The 23,339-nt window shown below is 50.9% G+C and overlaps 2 protein-coding genes across 2 annotated transcripts; one reads left to right on the top strand and one right to left on the bottom strand.

Annotated features, from left to right (window-relative positions):
* Positions 1-2,634: 2,634 nt before the first annotated feature.
* On the bottom strand, positions 2,635-10,965 carry LOC128352074 (translation initiation factor IF-2-like). Its single transcript, XM_053312270.1, has 11 exons — positions 10,866-10,965; positions 10,419-10,466; positions 9,787-9,852; positions 7,288-7,359; positions 6,830-6,913; positions 6,340-6,435; positions 5,568-5,657; positions 5,343-5,441; positions 4,224-4,322; positions 3,225-3,310; positions 2,635-2,737 (listed from the first exon to the last, which is right to left on the bottom strand). Exons 1-11 carry the CDS (start codon positions 10,890-10,892, stop codon positions 2,734-2,736), a joined length of 771 nt encoding a protein of 256 aa, XP_053168245.1. The 5' UTR covers positions 10,893-10,965; the 3' UTR covers positions 2,635-2,733.
* Positions 10,966-22,157: 11,192 nt separating this feature from the next.
* LOC128348822 (eotaxin-like) lies at positions 22,158-23,339 on the top strand. Its single transcript, XM_053304505.1, has 3 exons — positions 22,158-22,414; positions 22,694-22,808; positions 23,058-23,339. The coding sequence occupies exons 1-3, from the start codon at positions 22,348-22,350 to the stop codon at positions 23,143-23,145; spliced, it is 270 nt and encodes an 89-aa protein (XP_053160480.1). The 5' UTR covers positions 22,158-22,347; the 3' UTR covers positions 23,146-23,339.

Raw genomic sequence — 23,339 nt, 5'->3', positions numbered from 1 at the left:
GGGGTGGAGTGGGTCGGTTACTCTCCCCCTGCTCCAATCCAGAGAATCACCGCCTTAGAAGGTGCCTCTTTGCCGAGTGATCGCAGAAAGGTCGGCCATCAGGCTGACAGAGTTGGCCTCTTGGGGCAAAGGCCGTAAGCAGGAGGAGGGGGAGGAGGGGATGCTTTCGGGGGCACCCCTGCCGGGGGGGGGAGTTCCGGGCACGCTCTGGGAGGCTGGGCCCGAGTACAGCGCCCCCTCCTGGATCTCCTTGTCTTTTCCGGGAGGGTCCCGTCTTTCATCGATCTGCTTCGAATGGCGTTCCTTCCCCGGGAACACATTGGACTTTGCGCATTCTCCAAGGGGTTTCTCAGAGAGTCGCGTCCTGCAGCGGGCTGACCATCAATGCGTCTGGGCCCGGCAGATTGCCGGCCCACAGCCCAGACCGGTCAGCTCCTGGGAGCTCAGTTTGTGCCTTAGGAGAAGCCTGTTGGCAAGGAAGAGGGCGGCCCTTCCGTGAGGCGGAGGGAGGCAGACACCTCAAGCGGCAGGGCTTGGGGGTGGCCCCTCGGCAAAGGGCTCTCCGCCTCAGGAAGCCGCCCGCCACTGCTCGGGTCCACCCAGCCGCGCGGCTCTCGCTCTGCCTCTTTGAAACGCAGGGAGCTGGGAAGGGAATCATAGGAAGTGTGGAAACACCACCACCACCACCACCACCGTCCCTGTGGTTCTGTTCCAGCCCCCTTTCTGTCCTGAAGGCAGGGAGAGCGGGGAAAGCGTGGCAGCGGCCGGATGGGGCTGAGTGGTGGCTCCCATCCCTGCCCCCCTTCCCAGAGAGGGGGAGAAGAAGGGCCCGCAGCTCTCCTCTGGCAGCTGCAGGCCCCTTGCAAAGTCTGCCGTGGGGAGGGGTGTGGGGTGACCAGCGAGAAAAAGGGGGGAGAAGAGCGACGGAGCAGTGAGAAGCGGGATGTCGGGGTTGTGGGCTGCTGGGGGAAGAGCGAGGAGAAGAAAGGGAACCGTTCTCGGAGAGGGAGAGGGAAGGGAGGAGACGCCCTGTCCACCAAGTGGCTCACAATCGAAGGGGGAAGACAGAGACCACAAACCTTTCGAGACCTCTTCAGTGCCCAAATAAAAGAAAGCAGAAAGCAGACGTCAAAAACAGCAAACCTTTCGAAGTTTCCTATGTTTGCCTCAAAACCTTTGCTCTCTTAAACTTTATTTCGGCCAGCGTAAGATTAAAACCAATGTGGAAGAGGAAACACTCACACTTCTACTACAAACCATAAAACCAAATAGATTTTTCAAAGTCCTCCTGAACACAGATTGAGGTCCTGAAAGTGGACCCGCCAGAACTACTAAAAATACATAACGAAGAATAAAAGGAGGCAGCCGTATTTCATACTAACGAGCTTATTGCATCCGGATCACAATGTAAACAGTTGCCTGCCCGACTCCTGAATCTGAGAGGGGTTGAACAATTCAGGAGCTCGGGAAAATGCTGTTAGATTTACTGATTCTTCAACATCTGCTTTAGGTTTTATTGTATTTGCGCTGCATGAAAGAGGTCTCGAAAAGCTTGTGTTCTTGGGGGGAATGCATATCTCATCGCTCTTATCTATCTGTCTAGCTATCCGATTTGTATACCGCCCCAAACTTTCGTCTCTGGGTGGTTTACAATAACATAAAACCAGTTAAAAACATATACAAAAACGTGAGAAACAATTTAACCATTTAAAAATAACCAGAAATTAAAAACCAAACATCTTAGGAAGCTGAGAAGACTCCAGCAGAGTTATACCATCTTCTAGAAAGACAAAAGTCGGCCACAGCAACAGGCCCTGTAACCTTTCCTGTGCTGGGGTGGACGAGGGCCAGTTGGTCTCCCCCGGCGGAAGAGGGAAAGAGCCACCTCTTGGAAAGGTGCCTCGGTGAGCCGCCTGCCCCTCTGAAAGCCTGGGGCTGGATTCGGGAGCCCCCAAGAAGGGTTTCAGTAGGGCACGCAAGGGGGAGAACAGGCGGCCCCGAAGACGCATGCTTCTTTGGGAGGAGCCCAGAAGGGTGGCAGGAAGGACCACAGAGCGTTTCCTTCCCCAAAGGCCGTGGGGAAAGGGGTGGGAGGGATGACACCCACTGATAGACTGCTCCTGCAGAGAGAGGTTCTGAGGATGTGGCCAGAAGCACAGATCGTCCTCCCACACACACATCCCCCACCAGGAGACCTCCGATCCCCGTCCCCCCCGAGCTTTGGGGAGAGAAGCGCTCGGGAAACGCCCCAAGGAGGCATGCGTGCGCAACGGGCATTTCCTCAGGCAGAAGCTCAGCTCCCGACGACTCTCTGAGAAACACGAATGGGCAAAGTGCAATGTTTCTGTTGTTCCAGGGGAATGAAGAAAGGGCAATTCGGAGCAGAGGAATGGAAGACGGCCCGAGGGAAGGGTTGGACGGGGAAGTCTCCAGCCGCCATGCGAGCCGCGGGAAGCCCTTCCGTCTCCACCGTAGACCGTCCCTAGCAGGGCAACCGGGGAGCAGAGAGACGGAGAGAGCAACAGAGAAGGGGGCGAAAACAGGACTATCTGTGGCGGGGGGGGGAGGAGCTGGTTCCTGGGAGGGCGGGCGAGCCGGACCCGATCCAAGCTGTTACTGGACCCGATCCTCCCTGGAGACATGGTGGGAATCCCCCTTGGTTTCCCTTGGCAGATGGCTTCAGCGGGGGGATTGGGAGGCTGGCAGGATGCAGTTGTGGCTCAGGCCAGATCCTCAGCTAGAAGAGAGGGAAAGAGAAGAGAGTGTTAATTATTTCACTGCATTTGATTAAGGAAGGTCAAGGTATAATAGACAAGCATATAACACATTTCCCCCTAACATTAAGGACTCCTTGGCAGGATTTGGTTTTCTGTGCACAAGAAAGGCATACCTCCTGATGACCTACAGAGACCAAGTTTTGCACTGAAATGAGCAGAATGTCCTGCTTTTGACAATGGGATGTCCTCAGGGCAAATTCACATCACTTTTCTGCAGTTTTTCTGGCTGCAGTTCTGGTGCTCAGACTAGCCAATTACCCACAGACACCAAATCTGCTGCTATTCCGCATATTTCTAGGCCACGCATCAACAAGGTCCTCCAGTGGGGCACCTAAACAAATCACTCTGATCAACCCAATCGAAGGAGAAACGCTAGGTAGAACCCGGCAATGGTGGGCTGCTGTGCTGGGGGTGAACTGGGCCCGTTCCACTGCTCGGTGGCCTTACCCTGAGTCTGGCCTGGCTCGTTTGAGATCTGGGAGAGAGATGGCGGGCTGCAGGCTGCTGGTGGCGGAGAGCCTCCGCTTGGAGAGCTGGCGGGAGATCAGGGTGGGGCAGAAGCAAGAGAAGACAGCCGTGAGTTGACACTGATCGGAGAGGAGAGCTGGTCTGGTGGCAGCAAGCAGGACTTGTCCCCTTAGCTAAGCAGGGTCCGCCCTGGTTGCATGCGAATGGGAGACCAGAAGTGTGAGCACTGGAAGATCTTCCCCTTCTTAGGGGATGATGGAGTCGCTCTGGGAAGAGCAGAAGGTCCCAAGTTCCTTCCCTGGCAGCATCTCCAACGAGATAGGGCTGGGAGAGAGGCTCCTGCCTGCAACCTTGGAGAAGCTGCTGCCAGTCTGTGAAGACAAGACTGAGCTAGATGGACCAAGGGTCTGACTCAGTCTATGACTCAGTCTATGACTCAGCTTCCAATGTGCCTATGATCGCCGTTCCCCCCATCATTCCCCAGGCCAGCTGTGACCCACCATCTCCCACCAAGCCAAGGAACGGAGGCACAGGGGAACTGGTGAGGCCCTGGGCTGTCCTGCTCTTCCGTGAGCCCCTCTGCTTTCCTGCCTCCGTTCTCGAAGGAGACGGAGTGCAAATGGCAGCCGCCGCCACCCCCAACGCCTGGGAGGCTGTTCGCTTGGCAGGGGCTTCTGACTGAAGAGGGGTGTCTGGCCGGTCACTGTGAGCCACGTATTTCCCTGACTCGAGGTTTGTTTGGCGTGTGAACCTGGCCTTTTCGTATTTATTTCGTTCATTTCTGAAAATGTGCTTATATGCCGCCTCCTCCAAGTTCTCTAGGCGGTGAACAACAACAATACCAATAACTATTAATGAAAATGATAATAATAAAAGGGCAAATGCCTGGCGGAACAGGTGGGCCTTCAGAAGGGCCTTCAAAGCAGCCAGGGAGGGGGCTAATATTATAAAATAAGAATAATAAATCCGAGGCCTTACCCTCTCCAACAGCCTGGCCCGCTTGCTGCCCTGAGGAGGCACGGCTGGATTCAACTTGCTGGTGGTGGAGAGTCTCCTCTTGGGCAGCTGGTGGCTCATCTGGGTGGGGCGGAAGCGAGGGAAAACAGCCGTGAGTTGAGACTGATCGTGGACCCAATGCTAATTCCAGCCAGCTTCAACTGACCCAATGCTAATTTAGTGGCTTATTGTTAAGGGGTTTTTTAAATGATTTTTTTTTTTTGAAGTTTTCTCATGAAACACATACAGTTGCATGCAAAACTAGTATAATCCTTACATATAGATGGCTGCCATTAAATACTTCCTGCTGATGACCTACAGAGACCAAGTTTTGCATGCACCATCCTGACACTGAAATGAGCTGAGTGGATACTTTGTTTTTTGACACTGGGACGTCCTCTGGGGAAATTTTACATCACTTCCCTGCAGTTTTTTGGATGATAAGTCTGATGATCAGACTACCCAATTTTCTACAGAGACGAAATCTGCTACTGTTAGGAATATTTTTATGCCAATTATCAACCATGTCCTCAAAGGGCTTGGCATAAACTAATCATTCTAATCCACAAACAAGATGGTTCCCTGTCCTGAAATGGCTCCTAACCTAAAGGGAAACTCTCGGGAGAAGCCACTAACGGCCACTGGTGGGTTGCTGTGCTGGCGGTGAGTTGGGCCGGTTCCCTCCGAAGAAGAGTCCTCTTCCGAGTGAGCTGGGAGTTAGCGAGTGACCTGGGAGAGCGCCTCCTTCTGCAGGATCCCCACTGGACGTGGAGGCCATCGAGAGAGGTCCTTCTCCGGATGCTGCCAGCTCACCAGCTTGGGAGACGGCCTTCTCTGTGGTGGCTCCTGGGCTGGGCTCTGGAATGCACGCCCTAGAGCCATTCATGATTTAACAGCTTTACCCGCCGTTAAAGGAGCCCTGAAGACACATCTTTTTAGCCTGGCTTTTAGAAAGCTGTAGATGTTTTCTATGGTTTTACAGGGTTGTTTTGATGGGTTTTTTAATCTTGCCTGTTTTGTCTTTAATTCTGTGGAACAACTAGAGCCTTCGGAATCCAGTGCTATATAACTAATAAAATAATAATAAATCCGAGGCCTTACCATCTCCAAAACCCTGGCCCGCTTGCTGCCCTGAGGAGGCACGGCGGGATTCATTTGGCTGGTGGCAGACAGCGTCCTCTTGGGCAGCTGGTGGCTCATCTGGGTGGGACAGAAGCGAGGGAAAGCAGCCGTGAGTTGAGACTGAGCCTTCAGAATCCAGTGCTATAGAACTAAATAATAATAATAATAATAGTAATAATAATAATAATAAATCTGTGGCCTTACCCTTGCCAAGGGGGTGCCTCCCGTGGGTGGCATGGCCACTGTCCTGCTGCCGGCAGGGGAGATGGCGAGCTTGGAGAGCTGATGGCAGAGCTGGGTGGGACAGAAGCAAGGGAAAACAGCCGTGAGGGGAGACTGATCGTGGACCCAATGCGAATTCCAGTCAGCTTCAACTGAAACAATGCTAATTGAGTGCTCTATTGTTAAGGGTTCTTAAAAATTTATTGGTTTGCTTATGATACTTGTTCGATTATGATACTTATGATATTTGTTCAAAATGATACTTTCTTGAAGTTCTTTTCCATGAAACTTATTCAGTCGCATGCAAAACTGATATAATCCTTACATATAGATGGCTGCCATTAAATACTTCCTCCTGATCACACCTACAGAGACCAAGTTTTGCATGCACCATCCTGCCACTGAAATGAGCTGGATGTACTGCTCTCTCTTTTTTGGACACTGGGATGTCCTCAGGGGAAATTAAAATACTTTTCCTGCAGTTTTTTTTTAAAATAATAATTCTGATAATCAGAATACCCAATTATCGACAGATAGCTGAACTGCTACTATCACGCATATTTCTATGCCACGTCTCAACAAAGTCCTCAAAGTGCTTGGCATAGACAAATCACTCTAATAAACAAATAAGATGGTTCCCTCTCCCAAAAGGGCTCTCAATCTAAGAGAGATGATCGATAGGAACCAGCAAGAGCCACTGGTGGGATGTTGTGCTTGGGCTGAACCTGCTAAGAAGACTGATCTGTGGTCTTACCTCGTCCAAATCCCCTGCGGGTGGCCGAATTGGTGCGGGAGGCCGAATTGGTGCGGATGGCCGAATTGGTGCGGATGGCCGAATTGGTGCAGATGGCTGTGCAGAAATCATATCATCATCATGTTTATTTACGGTCAAAGACCAAAATTTAAAACGTACATAATAGCACACATGATATAGTAATAATATAGACATAATATAATCATACCTGAAATGACCTGTTGTTGTGAGATGTGGGTTGGACAGAAGCAAGGGAAGACAGGCTTAAGATGAGGCTTCATGGAACCAAGGCAACATCCAACGAAGCCCCAAAGCCTCTTCTAGGCAGAGGCATTCGGGACTTGGAGGACCGGCCTCCCGGGATGCAGAGGGAGCTGACCGTGGACCTGACTCTGAACTGAGTTTGGGCGACTCCCCCTCCCCAAACTACCTTCAGAAAAGCTCCTATATAACTAATAAAATAATAATAATAATAAATCTGTGGTCTGACCTTTCCCGAGGGTTTGTCCCGCTTGCCTGCGGGCTTCTTGGTGCGCTCAACAGAGGCTATCACCTTGGCGCGCAGGCGGCGGATCTGGGTGGGACAGAAGCAAGGGAAAACAGCCGTGAGTTGATAGTGATGGTGGACCCGATGCGAATTCCAGTCAGCTTCAACTGAAACAATGCTAATTGAGTGCTCTATTGTTAAGGGTTCCTAAAAATGACACTTTATGGAAGGTTTTTTTAAAATGAAACTTATTCAATTGCATGCCAAACTGATATATATATAAATGGCTGCCATTAAATACTTCCTCCTGATGACCTAAAAATTGCAGCCGCTGGTTCCCTCTCCCCAAAGGGCTCATCTTCTAAAGGGAAAGGCTAGGTAGAAACCAGCAAGGGCCACTCACTGGTGGGATGCTGTGCTGGGGCCAGTTCCCTGCTAAGAAGACTGATCTGTGGTCTTACCTCGTCCAAATCCCCTGTGTGTGGTCGCTGAACAGGTGGCCTCCTGGAACTCTGTCCCGAATCCACCTGTTTCTGTGAGATGTGGTGGGTGGGACAGAAGCAAGGGAAGACAGGCTTAAGATGAGGCTTCATGGCACCAAGGCAACATCCAACGAAGCCCCGAAGCCTCTTCTAGGCAGAGGCATTCGGGACTTGGAGGACCGGCCTCCCGGGATGCAGAGGGAGCTGACCGTGGACCTGACTCTGAACTGAGTTTGGGCGACTCCCCCTCCCCAAACTACCTTCAGAAAAGCTCCTCATGGGGTGGTTTCTTGCTTTTGTGTTTTCTTTCTCCTATGCCTACATCTTCAACTGACCCAATGCTAGTTTAATGCTTTTTTAAGGGTTTTTTTTTTTTTAATGATACTTTTTTTGAAGTTTTCTCAAGAAACACATACAGTTGCATGCAAAACTAATATAATCCTTACATACAGTATAGGTGGCTGCCATTGAATACTTCCTCCTGATCACACCTACAGAGACCAAGTTTCGCATGCACCAACCTGCCACTGAACTGAATGTACTCCTTTCTTTGACACAGGGATATCCTCAGGGAACATTTGCCTCATTTTCCTGCAGTTTTTTGGATAATGATTCTGATTATCAGACTTGCCAATTTTCTACAGATACCCTTGGCTGCTTGGGCCTGAGGCCGAAAGGTGTGGGGAAAAGTCTCGGCAATCTCCTCTTTGGCCTGCTGTGCTGAGCTTGCTGCTGCTCCTGCTCCTCCCAGCACTCCCACCTGATGGCTGCACGCTGAAAGGGTGAAAGCCGGATCTGTCACTGGTGGGCCAAGTCGGCTTTTGCTCGAGGTGGCTCCCCATTCCAGAAACAAAAGGTGATCTGGACCGCAGCGCAGTGGCCAAATCTGCTACTATTAGGATTATTTCTATGCCACTTATCAACCATGTCCTCAAAGGGCTTGGCATAAACTAATCATTCTAATCCACAAACAAGATGGTTCCCTGTCCCGAAATGCCTCCTAATCTAAAGGGAAACTCTCAGGAGAAGCCAGCAACAGGCCCTGGCGGGTTGCTGTGCTGGCGGTGAGTTGGGCCAGTTCCCTCCAAAGAAGAGTCCTCTTCCGAGTGAGCTGGGAGTTAGCGAGTGACCTGGGAGAGCGCCTCCTTCTGCATGATCCCCACTGGACATGGAGGCCACTGAGAGAGGTCCTTCTCCGGATGCTGCCAGCTCACCAGCTCGGGCCTTCTCTGTGGTGGCTCCTGGGCTGGGCTCTGGAATGCACTCCCTATAGCCATTCATTCATGATTCAACATCATTGATTGATTGATTGATTGATTGATTGATTAAGTGCCGTCAAGTTGGTGTTGACTCTTAGTAAGCACATAGATAGATTCTCTCCAGGGTGGTGACCTGTCTTCCACTTGGCCTTGAAGGTCTCTCAGTGGTTCATTCATGGCTGTCGTCATCAAGTCCATCCAACTTGCTGCTGGTCATCCTCTTCTTCTCTTGCCTTCAACTTTTCCCAGCATTATGGACTTCTCAAGGGTGCTGGGTCTTTGCATCATGTGTCTGAAATATGAGAGTTTGAGCCTGGTCATTTGTGCCTCGAGTGGAAATTCTGGATTGACTTGTTCTAGGATCCATTGGTTTGTTTTCCTGGCTGTCCAGGGTCTCCTCAAAAGTCTTCTCCAGCACCCAAGTTCAAAAGCGTCAATACTTTTTCTATCTTGCTTCTTCAAAGTCCAGCTTTCGCATCCATAGAGCGTCACGGGGAAAACCACAGTCCGAATGATTCTCATCTTTGTAGGTGTAGACATGTCACGGCATCTCAATATCCTTTCCGAGGCCTTCATTGCTACCCTACCAAGGGCTAGTCTGAGGAGTATTTCTTGACTGCTGGCTCCTTGACTGTTGACGGTCGATCCTAAAAGGCAGACACTATCCACCACTTCAGTGTCTTCATTCTCAATTCTGAGGCTGGTTGCTGTCCCTGTTGTCATTAGTTTAGTCTTCTTGACATTTAGTCGTAGTCCCGTTTTCCCACTGGGCTCCTTGACCTTCATTATTAGAGCTTGCAGATCCTCCGCCTTCTCAGCTCTCAGAGGGGTGTCATCAGCGTAGCTCAGGTTCTTGATGTTTCTTCCCCCAGCTTTCAAACCACGCTCATCTTCTCCCAATCCAGCTTCTCTCAGTATATGTTCAGCATATAAGTTGAATAAAGAGGGGGAAAGTAGACAGCCTTGCCTTACTCCTTTACCAGTCTGGAACCAACATCATTACCCGCCTTTAAAGGAGCCCTGAAGACACATCTTTCTAGCCTGGCTTTCAGAAAGCTGTGGATGTTTTCAGTTGTTTTACATGGTTGTTTTTCTGGGGTTTTTATCTTGCCTCTTTTTGTCTTCAGTTTTGTGGATCAGCTAGAGCCTTTGGAATCCAGTGCTATATAACTAACTAACTAACTAACTAAATAAGTAATCAATCAATCTGGGGCCTTACACTCATCGGCTTGCTGGCCGGAAGAGGAATGGCAGGCTTTGTGCGGCTGGCAAGCTGGTGACGGATCTGGGTGGGACAGAAGCAGGGAAAACAGCCGTGAGTGGAGAGTGAGAGTGGACCCCATGCTCAGTCCAGACCCCTTCAACTGAAACAATGCTAACGGAGTGCTTTATTGTTCAGTATCGTTACGTTTTTTAAAATGAAACTTATTCAATTGCATGCAAAACTGATATCCTCTTTATGTATAGTTGGCCGCCATGAAATACTCCCTCCTGATGACCTAAAAACTCCCTCCCCGCTTTCTTCCACCTGAGCCAGATCTTCGATCCAGCCATCGGGGTCCCAAAGGGATTGAGTTGGCTTTCTGACTGACAGGGCATCCATCTAGGACTCCACCCAGAATGGAGGTCCTTCATAAATGCCTTTCATATTGATGGGAAACTATGAATTGGCTCCAAGTCACTTGACTCTCAGCACACACACGGATGCCGAACTATATTCCGCTGTGTTGGGCCTCTCTGCACTCGGCTATATTGAGAAAAGGATTCTCTCACTGCAGAGAATTTCCAACACTGGAAGCCTCCATCCTGCTGCCAAACAGGCAACCGCCTCCCCACACCTCCGTGGCCTACCTTACGTCTTTCCATATCTTCGTCAAATTTCGCCTGCTCCTCGTAATACTGTCATTTAAAAGAAAAGGGAGTGGATGAATCTGCATTGGGGAGGCACTTTCCCCCCCCAACCCGTCTCACACGGGGCCAGGCGCTCCCCACCTTTGGAGACCGGTGCCCCGCTCCTTCAGCTGAGGCACCCCCTGAGATGTGGGGCATGCCGCGAGACCCCTCTGACTGGACACACCAGTGGGAGGGCCGCCGTTAGGAGAAAGGCCGACCCCCTCCCGGGGCTTGCGTCTGGGCAGCGTGACTCCAGAGTCTCCCCTCTAAGTCATGGGTCGGGCTGCCCCTCTTAATTCGGGGGGGGGGCGCTGTCGGTCAGGCTGTGGGGAGGGCAGGGCTCCCTCTGCCACCCACTTGGAAGTCTTGGGTTTAGAAGCAGTCTCGCCGTTGGCGGAGTAGTACCTCTTTTGTAACCCGGGGCAGGTCCATCTGTTTTGGCCGCAGCCCAAATGGGGTGGGGACCAGGCTCGGCAATCTCCTTTTGGGCAAAGGCTGGTGTGGCCGCTGCTCCCGATCCTCCCCGTGGTGCTCCCAGCACTCCCACCTGATGGCTGCACGCTGAAAGGGGGAAAGCCGGATCTGTCACTGGCGGGCCAAGTCGGCTTTTGCTCGGGGGGGCTCCCCCGACCTGGACCCACCTGGGTGGTTTGGGTCTCAGACCAGCCTCCCACGTGCGAAGGGCAGCTGCCCCCTGGGAACTCTCTGCGTTCCCCCAGGGCGTCCCCCTGGCATGACCACCCCTCCGCCTTGGCCAGCGCCACAGGCCCACCTCTCACCCACCAGCTCACACCACCAGCCGGGCCCCCTTTTCTGGGGCCAAGACGCTTACGCTTTCCCCTGGGACTCCTGCGGACGGCTGCTGGCTGCTGCCCGTGCAGTGAGCCCTTCAGGAGGAATCCCGGCTGCCCCTCGCAGAACTAGAGAGCCAGCAAACCACTCCCGCTCCCAAGGAATGAGAGAGGGCCTGCGACCACCTGCAGGTTTGCCTGGCATTCGCCGAAGCAGCACCGCCCTCGAATGCATCCTAGACCAGCGTCCCTGCCTTGGACCCCCAGTTCCAAGCTCCCCCCAGTGACGAGGGTTCTTTGGGCAAGCCACTCGATGGCCAGAGACAGCCCCAGTCGGCAACATCCTCTACTGTAGTCAGAGGCGCTCTTCGCCCTGGACGTCTGGGGAAGAAGCACGCACCCCCCCCCCAAATCTCTTTAGTCTGTCCTGGGTGGTCCAGGCTCCAAAATTCCCAATCTAGATGGAAAGAGAAACTCCTCGTACCAGAGGTCTCACGGGCGGCTTCTCTTCCTTCCTTCCCTTCTTGAGAAGTCCCGGGAACATTGGAGGCTGCCGTGGACCATGGAAGAGAAAACAAGGGGCCTCGGTGGCATAAAGCCCACACCCCGTCTGCCCACAAGGGATCCATCGGCCCTTCGGCAGTGCTCCCGAGAGAGCCAGGACCATTCACAGCCGAGGGCGTGGAGGAGGACAGCTCTGGCCCAAGACTTTGGGGATGGACCTTTCCCACCCCTTGTAAACTGGGCCCCCTTGACGGCAGGAAGAATGCAACCTCCTTGGGGCAGAGACCTGCCTTGGGCAGACTGACCCCCCACCGCCAGCAGACTTACACTTCTCATGGGAAGCTGGTGGTGGAGGCCCCTCAGTGGCTGGGAGTTCTGCTCACGGCCCTGCAAGAAAAAGGTTCGAGAGCAAGCCAGTCACGGGCCTGCCTGCGACCTCGGAGGAGCTGCTGTTCTCCAGTCTGGGAAGACAACCCTGAGCGGAAGAAGGCAGCTTCCCATGGGCCGAGGTTCCTCAGAGCAGTGGTGGGGTGGAGATCTAGGCACGAGGCTGGCAGGAAGCCCAGCCTCCATTTGGCCCCCCGGGAGGGAGCAGAGAGAAGGACGGAGGTTCCCCGCCTTGGAAAGTGAGGCTCAGTCCCTGGGATCTCTCATGGAAAGAACCCGGGGAATAAATATTGGCCAACGCCCTGCCTGGGAATTCCGGGACTGGCTCTCCCCCGGAGAATGTAAGCTCCTTGGGGCAGGGGTACATCTTAGGGAGACTTACACGGACAATCTGCTGGCTCACTTCCTGTGGCCTCCAGTTCCTGTGCCGCTGGGCCCACTGATGGATCTGCAACGAAAGACTCAGCATCAGGAGCTTTCCCAGACGGCAGGTTCACCGCAGGTCTGCTGCGAGGCTTTACTGCTTGTTCAAGTTTGCCCAAACTAACCGATGGGAAGAGTGGATTTTTTTTTTAAACCCCAGATATAAATTGGGCTAAGCACCAGTGTGCAATGAAAAACCCGAATCGTTCATCGTGTTCCCGGATAGCTGGCAGGGGCTTCATTCTGGGTGACTTGTGAACGCACACCTGTCCTTCCCAAGTAAAATGAGCGCCTGGGAACACCCCAGGTCAGTGACGGGAGGCTCAGCTCTGCATTGCCTGGGAATGGCCACTATTTCTGGGAAGAAGGGGGAAACAGGTTGGCCCACATCTTTCCAAGAGGCCTCCCACTGGGGCATCCTGGCACAAGTAGCTTTGCTCCCCTTCCTCTCTATTTCACCTCGCCACAGCCCACCCATTTAGGCTGTGTCTCCCCAGCCAAAACAGGCAGATCTAAACCATCTCTTGCATCCCTAGCCCCCACAGGCAGTTCCTTCGTCTTATTTAGATTCAGCTTCAGTTTATTATCCCTCATCCAGCCCATTTCCGCCTGCAAGCAGTCATTTAGGGAAGTTATGCCATTTCCTGATGAGGTCAATATGGAGAAACCGATCTGGAAGTCATCAGCATACTGATAACACCCTGCTGCATTAACCGGATCTCCTGATGAGCTCTCCCAGCCGTTTCATGTGGGGCAGCTCCGCCCCAAACTCTGCCTAGCCCTCAATCCGGCACTGAAGACCGAGTGCTATTTCCTGCTAACTGGGCAAAGACACTGTTGGAGATGAACTTCCAGTGCATCGACCTTTTGCACCAACTGTCCTCATGACCACGAGGGGCATTGGGAGTAGAGACAGTGAGTCAGAGTCTCCCTATCTGTCCCTACTCTATGACCCCTGAACTGACTCTGCAGCACTTCCTGGGCTGAGTCACAATCCTTCCTTTCCTCCTAGAGAGCAGATGGAGACATCTCTGTCTCTCTCCTTACCTATCCACTATGTAGTCCTTTAGATTAGAGATAGGTCTTTCCTGTCTAAGTGTATTTAACCAATAAATGTCCAGTGTTTAGTCACACAAGGATCTCCATGTGTTTTCTCTAAATAGCTGCAATAGCCAAACCATCCTCTACTCTGTAACTGGAGTGTGTGCTCATTCCTTAGTGCTCTGCTGTTTTACCCATTGTGGGTCAAAATCAACAACCTCTAACAGACACACCTTTTAAAACTGGTGATTCTCTTTATTTAGCGGGCGGAGAGCAGCTGGCCCTCTCCAGCCCCAGCACAGCATCCCTCCAGTGGATGTTACTAAAAAGTTTCTTTTTAGATTTAGATCCCTTTGGGGACAGGGAACCACCTGAAGAAGAGTGATGGCTTGCTGGGGGGCGGTCTTGGTTCTTTCAGGCCAGATATGTTGGGGGGGGGCAGTTAAGCACCTCCCTCCTGCCTCCCGGCACCTTCCTCGCACCCGGTCCAACCCACCACGGCATGTGCTTGAACCCCAGGCCAAGTTTGATTTGGGGCCCCCGCCAGCCGAGAAGTGCAGAGCCCCGGATTTCACTTGAGGCCTGCTGGCTACTCATTCACGAGGCCACATCAGCCAGTTCAGAGGCTTTTTAATTTATGCATAAATGATCAGGGGTACGTAGCGCGGTGGTGGCCAAATCTGCAGATGATTCCAAACTCTTCTGGGTGGTGAAATCCAAAATGGATTGTGAGATGCTCCAGAAGGATCTCTCCAGACTGGGGTTGGAGTGGGCGACAAAATGGCAAATGCGGTTCAGTGTTGGCAAGTGCAAAGTGATGCACATTGGGACGAAAAACCCCAACTTCAAGTATATGCTGATGGGATCTGAGCTGTCGGTGACGGACCAGGAGAGGGATCTTGGGGTGGTGGTGGACAGCTCCTTGAAAGTGTCGACTCAGTGTGCGACAGCTGTGAAAAAGGCCAATTCCATGCTAGGGATCATTAGGAAGGGGATTGAAAATAAAACGGCTAAGATTCTAATGCCCTTATACAAAACTATGGTGAGACCACACTTGGAGTACTGCGTACAATTCTGGTCACCACATCTAAAAAAGGACATTGTAGAACTGGGAAAGGTGCAGAAGAGGGCAACCCAGATGATCAGGGGCCTGGAGCACCTTCCTTATGAGGCAAGGCTACAACACCTGGGGCTATTTAGCTTAGAAAAAAGACGACTGCGGTGAGACATGATAGAGGTCTATAAAATCACGCATGGTGTGGAGAAAGTGGAGAGAGAGAGAAATTCTTCTCCCTCTCCCATCACACTAGAACCAGGGGTCATCCCATGAAATTGATTGCCGGGAAATCTAGGACCAACTAACGGAAGTACTTTTTCAAACAAGGCATAATCAGTATCAGTTTTTATTACAGCCATTGGCCAACCACAACACATCATCCACTTGTGGAATTCTCTGCCACTAGATGTGGTGACAGCCAACCACTTGGATGGCTTTAAGAGGGGTTTGGATAACTTCATGGAGGAGAGGTCTGTCAAGGGCTACTAGTTTTTAAAATCTCTGATGCTGTTCTTGTACCCTGACCCTAACCCTGAGTCTGTAGATTGGGGGTTATATTACATTGGCTCAACTGGTAATGAAGCCAACACCCAGCTGGTTTTTTTGTTTCTACAAGCCCCCCCCCCCCGCATTGTGAGGTCACAGCTGACCCAGGCGCCCCTCCCAGCAGGAGCCAGACCCCCCCAGAGGGCAGAGGGCCTGGGGAGCAGTTTTGTGCTTCTTGGGGAACGGGCAGTGACCAGTTGCAAGTCATTTAATGGTCCTAGAGAAAGAGATGCTGTTCTGGTAGCTCCAGGTCTTAACACTCACATCAGTTTTGGAGAATGAATACAACTGAAGGAAGCCCGTGTGGCTGGGGGAGTCAGTTATGTGACTTGCCTCTGGGGGGCCTCCAGGGCAGTGGGCCCCCAGACAGTGGGCCCTTTGCCCTATTATAGTTATGCCCCTGCTGGAGTTCCAACCAATCCCCATTTAACTCCGATTTCATGCCATCTCTGAACTCAGCCATAATGTATGAATCAGTTTTTTTTCTACATTGGTGATATAGTTCAACTTAAATAAAACAAAAACAAAACTTAAATAAAACAAGAAATACACACAATGTACAAGACGATTGTGTGGTATTCCTAGTGCCATCTGCTGACAATCTACAGCAATCCATGAATAAACTGATTTGTTTCCAAGTTCGAATAAAAGGAGTTTCAAAGGACACAGTTTATTCACAGAGTAGGGTAGACTGTCAGCATATCATGCTAAGAATAGTATGCTAAGAATGTCCTTGTATGTTTTGTGAATTTAGTGAAATAGTGAAACATGGAACTATATGACCTGAAGCATTTATTTACTATCACAGTTTTGCAGATGCAGATGTCTACAAGGCACACTGAGGAAATTCTACCCTGAAGCTCAATTTTAAGCAGGCGTTTAGGGAGTGAATGCCATTTCATGAGGAGGAGGAGGAGGAGGAGGACGATAATACTTTCATACAAATCTATGGTGCAACCACACTGGGAGTACGGTGTACAGTTCTGGTCACTATATCTCAAAAACTATATTTTAGAATTGGAAAAGCTGCGGGAGAGGGCAACCAAAAGGCTTAGGGGCCTAGAGCACCTTTCTTACAAGGCAAGGCAAGCCTAGAACAACCTCTGGGGCTTTTTAGTTTACAAAGGGCTGCGGGAGGCAACTAAGAGGAGACATGATAGAAGTCTATAAAATTAGGCATGGTATGGAGAGATAATATAATTCCTAAAGATCCTAGCACGGATGTCGGGACTCTCCCCCAATGCCGAGCGGCAATTGTTCTTGGCTTAATGCGTTTCACAACATCACACTACCAGTCAAGTGACCAAAAACATACATACAAGAAAAAATGATGAAAAGCAATATACAACATTTCAAAGATGAATACAATATTTATAATTGATTTGTTACAAAATGCATTCCCCTGGTGATTGCAAATGCTTATGTGAAAGAAAGTGTTGCAAAGTATGACTATTTCATTCCTTATCTTTTTAAGGAATAAGATTTACTTTTCTAAATATTTAAGTGGATCTGGGGGGGAAATCAAGACAAGTGTATAAAAATTTAGCTACAACTTTGGCAAAATCACAAAAGTCTACAATTTTATAACCAATTACAAAACACATTAGGGAAGCAGGATCTAGAAGTCAAAAGGGCATTTTTCTGGTACAAGAAACATAGACTTCACAGTAGCCTAAGAATGCAACATTATATAGTGCTAGCAAACGTTGGGGAAGGGGGAAAAAATGTTGCAGCGCACTTGCTTAACAGGAAGCTCTAGCAGTGGAAATATATATAACCAACAGACTGTAGCATTTTGTCTCTGTCAGGGTGCTTGTTGAAGGCAAGAGAATTCAATATCAAAGTTACAATTTCTAACTATAAGAGGTTACAAAGTTTCATTTCATTAAGATGAAGTTAAGCAATGAAAAACCCTCCCACCCTCCAACGCCCCAAATTATCCCAAATCATATATTCATCCTTTCCTCCCAGTTTTGTTGGCTCATGCCTCCCCCTTTTTATACCACCAAAAAAAAAAAAGAAAGAAAGAAAAGAAAAGAATAAAAATCACATTAGAGAGATACACCACCATTGTGAATCTAGTTATGAGTACATAAAAATGTTTTGGAGGCGTTTTCATCAGTGTTTCATGATCGTCAAAATGGTGCATCCACAAAGTTTCCCCCGACACATACATAGCAAGGACTAGACATAGCCAAGACGTCATCAGAAACTTTATACAAAATAGGCATCGCTTTTTCCTTATTCTTCAGGACCAAGAAATGTGAAAATATGAGAGAAGATGAGGAAATAAAATTGAATTGTTCATGAAGAAGTCGGTTGATTCCTAACAGTTTAAATAAAATCTTAAAACAAAGTTTTTGTAGCATTTCCATGTACAAGCAATCAGGTACAAGCAGGTACAAGCAATCTCTGATGCTGTTCTTGTTTGTGCACCACCCTGAGTCTGTTGATTGGGGGTTATATTACATTGGCTCAACTGGTAATGAAGCCAACACCCAGCTGGTTTTTTTCTTCTACAAGCCTCCCCCCCCCCGCATTGTGAGGTCACAGCTGACCCAGGGGCCCCTCCCAGCAGGAGCCAGACCCCCCAGAGGGCAGAGGGCCTGGGGAGCAGTTTTGTGCTTCTTGGGGAACGGGCAGTGACCCGTTGGGTGCAAGATTAATTCCTTAATATTTGTTTTAATGCTCTTCCCAAATATTGTTTTAAAATTTTTTAAATTGTTGTAGTGTTTTAAATGTTTTTTAAAAAACTAATGTTTCACTTTCTGTTTTTATTCTGTTGTAAACTGCCCAGAGACCGTAAGTTTGGGGAGGTATAAAAATATGTATGAAAACACCTGGAAACCCATCTTCTTGCCCAAGCTTTCTCTGCTTCCTACATGGGGGGGGGGTTCACTCTCTGGTTTATTTTTAAATTGTTAAATTGTTATAAGTTTTTGGTATATTTTTAGACTGGTTTTATGCTATTGTTAACCGCTCAGAGATGAAAGTTTTGGGGCAGTGTAAAATCAGATAGATAGATAGATAGATAGATAGATAGATAGATAGATAGATAGAGGGCTAAAGGCCACCTCCAGCCTCCAAGGCAGGATGCCTCCGAGTACCAGTTGCAGGGGAGCAACAGGAGGAGGGAGGGCAGCCCCTCAACTCCCACCTGTGGGCTTCCAGTGGCATCTGGTGGGCCACTGTGCGAAACAGGATGCTGGACTAGATGGGCCTCCTTGGGCCTGATCCAGCAGGGCTGTCCTCATCTCCAAGACAAGGGTTGGGAAAGACTCCTGCCTGCAACCTTGGAGAAGCTGCTGCTGCCCGTCTGGGTAGACAAGAGTACTGACCTAGATGGACTCAGTAGTATATGGCAGCTTCCTATGTTCCTAGGTGAGCCCTGTAAGATATTCCCCTTAGAGCTGCTCTGGGAAGAGCAGAAGCTTGCCTGCAGAAGTTTCCCAGTTCCCTCCCTGGCAGCATCTCCAGGATAGGGCTGGAAGAGATTCCTGCCTGCAGCCTCGGAGAAGCCGCTGCCAGTCTGTGCGGACAATACTGAGCGAGATGGACCCAGGGTCTGACTCAGTCTATGGCAGCTCCCCACATTCCCTACAGGAACATGCACCCGCCTCTCCATTGGGGCTCTTCTTCTCTTGCCTGGAAACGGTCTCTCAAGTCTCTTTTCTTACCCGAATTTGAGGGTGCCTTGGAGTTCCTGCTGGTCCCACAAGCCAAATCTGCAGCCACTGGATGGGCTGCAGCAGCCACCCAATTATGCGCCAAAAGATGCCCTGGAAGAGGAGGAAAGCGCATTCATGAGCAGGGGAGGCTCCAGTGCTGGCCACGAGCACCGGGAAGAGGGGATTCCTCGGCGGGGTGGGGGGGGGAGGCCACGAGCAGGTGACACTGACCTGCGGCCGAGATCGTGCGGGGAGGGGCGGCACCCTTGCTGGCCTCGTGATGGCCACGGGGTGGGGGGGTGGGGGGGGCGGCAAAGCCCCAGAGAGTTCTTAATAGAGAAGAGATGGATCTATAAGCAGGCGACACTTACCTGCGGCGCAGATCTTGGCGGGGGGGGGATGTACCCTGCCTGGCCTCATGATGGCCACGAAAGGGGTGTGTGTGTGAAGCCCCAGAGAGCTGCCTGAAGGTAAAAATAAATATTAAATATATCTGTTATATATATATATATATATATATATATATATATATATATATATATATATATATAAATGTTAAGCTGGTCTAAGGACCGTAATAAATTTACTTACTTGCTATATATATATATCTATATGAATTACTAAATAAATGAATAGATAAATAGATAGATAGATAAATAAATAAATAAATAAATAAATAACGTGAATGGATTATTCCTCCTCCTCCTCTTCCTCCTCCTCTTTACCACCACACAAACTCCACAGAAACTCCTACACCCCACAAAGTCCAAACTCCTGCGGTTGTTTTATTTAAAGCCCCCCCCCTTGTGAGGTCACAGCTGACACACAGGAGCCCCCCCCCCCCAGCAGGGGCCAGACACCCCCCCACCCAAAAAAGGGCAGAGGGCCTGGGGAGCAGTTTTGTGTGTCTCAGGGAGTGTGCAGTGACCAGTTGCTTGCAAGATCAATGCATTAATATTGGTTTAATGCTCTTCCAAAATATTGTTTTAAACATTTCAAGTTGTTGTCATGTTTTAAACATTTTGGTTTTTTTTAAACTAATGTTTCACTTTCTGTTTTTATCCTGTTGTAAAGTGAACCGCCCAGAGACGTAAGTTTGGGGCAGTATAAAAATATGTTAAATAGAGAAAGAAACAAATGAGTCGAAGGGAGTGACTGAGTCTGGAGGGGAAACCTCTAACAGGCCTGCTCAACTTAGTCCCCCCTCCCCACCAGCTGTTTTTGGACTACAACTCCCATAATCCCCAGCCACACAGGGGTGATGGGACTCCTAGGCCCACATCTGCAGGAGGGCCGAAGTTGAGCAGCCCTGACCCATAAGGGTGGAGGTTGAACTGCAGCCCTCAGGTCAAGGGGGCAGGCGCAGTGGGGCTCTTCGCCCTGGGCTTTGGGGCCCCCAAGTCCTCTCCAGTCTGTCCGGGGTGGTGTAGTCACCGCTGGCCCACCCTGCGCCAGGAGGCCGGGTGTGATTGTGACCCATGCCGGAGCCCGAGGGGGCAATGGGGAAAGAGATGTGTGGGTCTCTCTCTCTCTCTCTCTCTCTCTCTCTCTCTCTCTCTCTCAATCTCTCTCATACACACCCCCAGTGGAATATCTTCAGTGAGGCTCTTTTGGGAGGAGCGGTATGGAAATCAGATCAATACAGATTAAAGAGTCACGTCACATAGGGGATGCACCTCTCTCCCAGCACCTCCCTCGCACCCGGTGCAGCCCACTAAGGCATGTGCTTGTACCCCAGGCCAAGTTTGATTTGGGGCCCCCACCAGCTGAGGGGTGCAGAGCCCTGGATTTCACTTGAGGCCTGCCGGCTACTCATTCCCGAGGCCACGTCAGCCAGTGCAGAGGGGCCTTGAATGGCGAGCCCGAACTGCTTTGGGGTTCCAGTGGCAGAGAGTTCCCAAGTCGATGCTGGGGGCAAAAGCCTAGTGCTTTCGCAATGGAAAGAGAATGTGAATGTGGAAACCCAGCCTGAGGCCATTTCTTTCTGGAAAGGTGATTCATCTTCCAGGGAGGGAGCGCAGCTGATGGGACGAGCTGTTTCTTGGGGCCGAGGGACCATGAGCCAAAAAGGTTGTGTCTTTTTGGGCGCAGGATATTCAGGCCCTTTGGGGAGCAGAGGCAGGGAGGGTTGCACCTTCCCTTCTTCCACCACTGAGCTGTCCTTCAGGGATGCAATACCAGAGGAAGAGAATCAATGATTGGCAGGGCTCTACTTTATCCCGCCCCCCTCAGGAACTGGCGCCCTAGGCGACCGCCTCCCTCTGCCTAGTGGATGGGCCGGCCCTGTTTCGGACACATGGGTTGTGCGAATCCATCCCTACCGTTACAAAGGGCCGTGGCTTTTGTCCATGATGAGATGCAGAGAAAGAAGAGGCCGTGAGGAGGCAGTCGAGCAAATCTCGCCTTGGGCCTGAGCTGGAGATAAGAAGACTTGACAGCAGCAACCAGGAGAAGAACCACTGAAGCCTCCAGGGCCACGTCTGTCCTCGAAGTCCAGGGCAGAGAGAACGAGGCGGTCGGCTGAGGTCCAGCAGCAAGCATGAATCGCCCCATTTGCTAAGCAGGGTCCTCCCTGGTTTGCATTTGGAGGGGAGATACATGTCTGAGCACTGTAAGATATCTAAAGTTAAGGTCAACGTTCCTCTCCAGTGGTGGGGCTTATTCAGGGCTGAGACCATAAACTATGTCAAGCTTTCTGGGACACCCTTAGCGTTACAACACACACACACACCCAATTTAAATTGAAAAAATGACTCTTTGTTTTTACTTGGCAAAATTGCAAAATGACTCCTTCCTCCAAGGATCCCAGAGTGGACTACAGGCTTCTGTTTCTCCCCACAACAGCCCTGTGAGGTTGCTCAGGCTGGGAGAGAAGCGACCGGCCCAGAGGCACCCAGTGGGTTTCATGGCCAAATGGGAATTTGAACTCGGATCTCCCTGGTCCTAGTCCAACACTTGAATCACCACACCATACTGGCATTCCAGTCAGATTTCCACATTAACAGCAGCTTCCGAAGTGTTAGTTTCCCCCATTACATCTTGGGAACTCTCCCCCACTGGATCTCCAAACCAGCACTGGTGAGTCAAACACTGGTCATCTGTGCGAGCTGGTCTACTCCTTTGACCTTGAGAATGAGCAGCCTGCACGGCACAAGTTAGAGCCGGGGGTGGTCTGCACTTTGTGTGTGTGTGTCAAAACCAAACCTCCCCTAGGGCACCAACCCCCCTTCCCCCCGGGTCTTTTGCAAGTCCGGAACTGAATTTCACAATCTCCCGCCACCACGGCCTCCCTGGCCCTCTGCGATCCAGGGCCCCGTATCTGCTTCTCCAGATGTGCCTTCTGGGGAAATGAAACGTCATTTCCCCTTTGAAAAAAATCTCTGCCCTGCTCTCCGCCAGCAGCAGGCGGGAGGGAACAGCCCTGCTCCTTAGGACAGAGCGCAAAGGGCACCAGACGACAGACCAGGACGATGAAGACCTCTGTGGCCGCCGTGGCCCTCCTGCTCGTGGCTACTGCCTGCTTCTCCCAGGACGTCGGTGAGTCTCAGGGAGGACAGCTGGTCTCACAGCCGAGAGAATAGATGGTCCCCTTGGCTAGGCAGGGTCCACCCTGGTTTGCATTTGGATGGGAGACGACATAGGGGTGCTGTAAGAGATTCCCCTCAGGGGGTGAAGCGTAGCTGAGGGTCAGAGCATCTGCTCTGCATGCAGAAGGTCCCCGGTTCCCTCCCTGGCAGCATCTGCAGGCCGGGCTGGGACTGAGAGAGGCCTGCCAGGGACCTGGGAGAAGTTCCAGCAGCTTCCTGTGTCTTGCAGATGGCCCATCTCTGACACTGACCTGCTGCACCCACAACTCCCACTCCCCTCTCCCACTCCGGCTCTTGGCCTCCTACACGCGCACCAGTGACGACTGCCCCCTTCCGAGTGTCGTGTGAGTTTTCGGAAGGCCTGGCCATGGGAACCAGGGGCTCAGTCTTTCGGTGCAGACCGCCTGAAAGCTTGTGGAGGAAATCCTCTCTCTCTCTTTTTTTTTGGGGGGGACACATTTTGGGAGGGAGAGATAAGCCGGTGTATGTGTGTGTGTGTGTGTGTGTGTTGGGGGTTAGAGTGGACCTGGGGTGGAGTGCTTAGAGGACAGAGCATTCCCCATCTCAGGCTTTTGACTGGGCACCCTTTGCAGATTCACCACGAAAGGCGGTAAGAAGATCTGCACGGATCCCCGTGTGGCCTGGACTCAGGATCGCATCCATCACCTCGATGGAAACTGAATGGATCCCACACCCTCCTCTTCAGCCTCCACTCCCACCAGAGGAGGAGAGTAAAGACGCGGCTGCAACTCTCAGGGTCTGGGGGTGGGCGGGGGAGAGAGCAATGGAGTAATGCATCTTTCCCCTACAACTGCATATTCAAATCCTGTATTTGTCTGGCTTGATTAAAATATTTATCTCTTGTTTCAACCATA

This window comes from Hemicordylus capensis, chromosome 3 (assembly GCF_027244095.1).
Source record: "Hemicordylus capensis ecotype Gifberg chromosome 3, rHemCap1.1.pri, whole genome shotgun sequence".
In the NCBI taxonomy this organism is placed as follows: domain Eukaryota; kingdom Metazoa; phylum Chordata; class Lepidosauria; order Squamata; family Cordylidae; genus Hemicordylus; species Hemicordylus capensis.
This window is presented reverse-complemented; position numbering and strand designations above follow the sequence as displayed.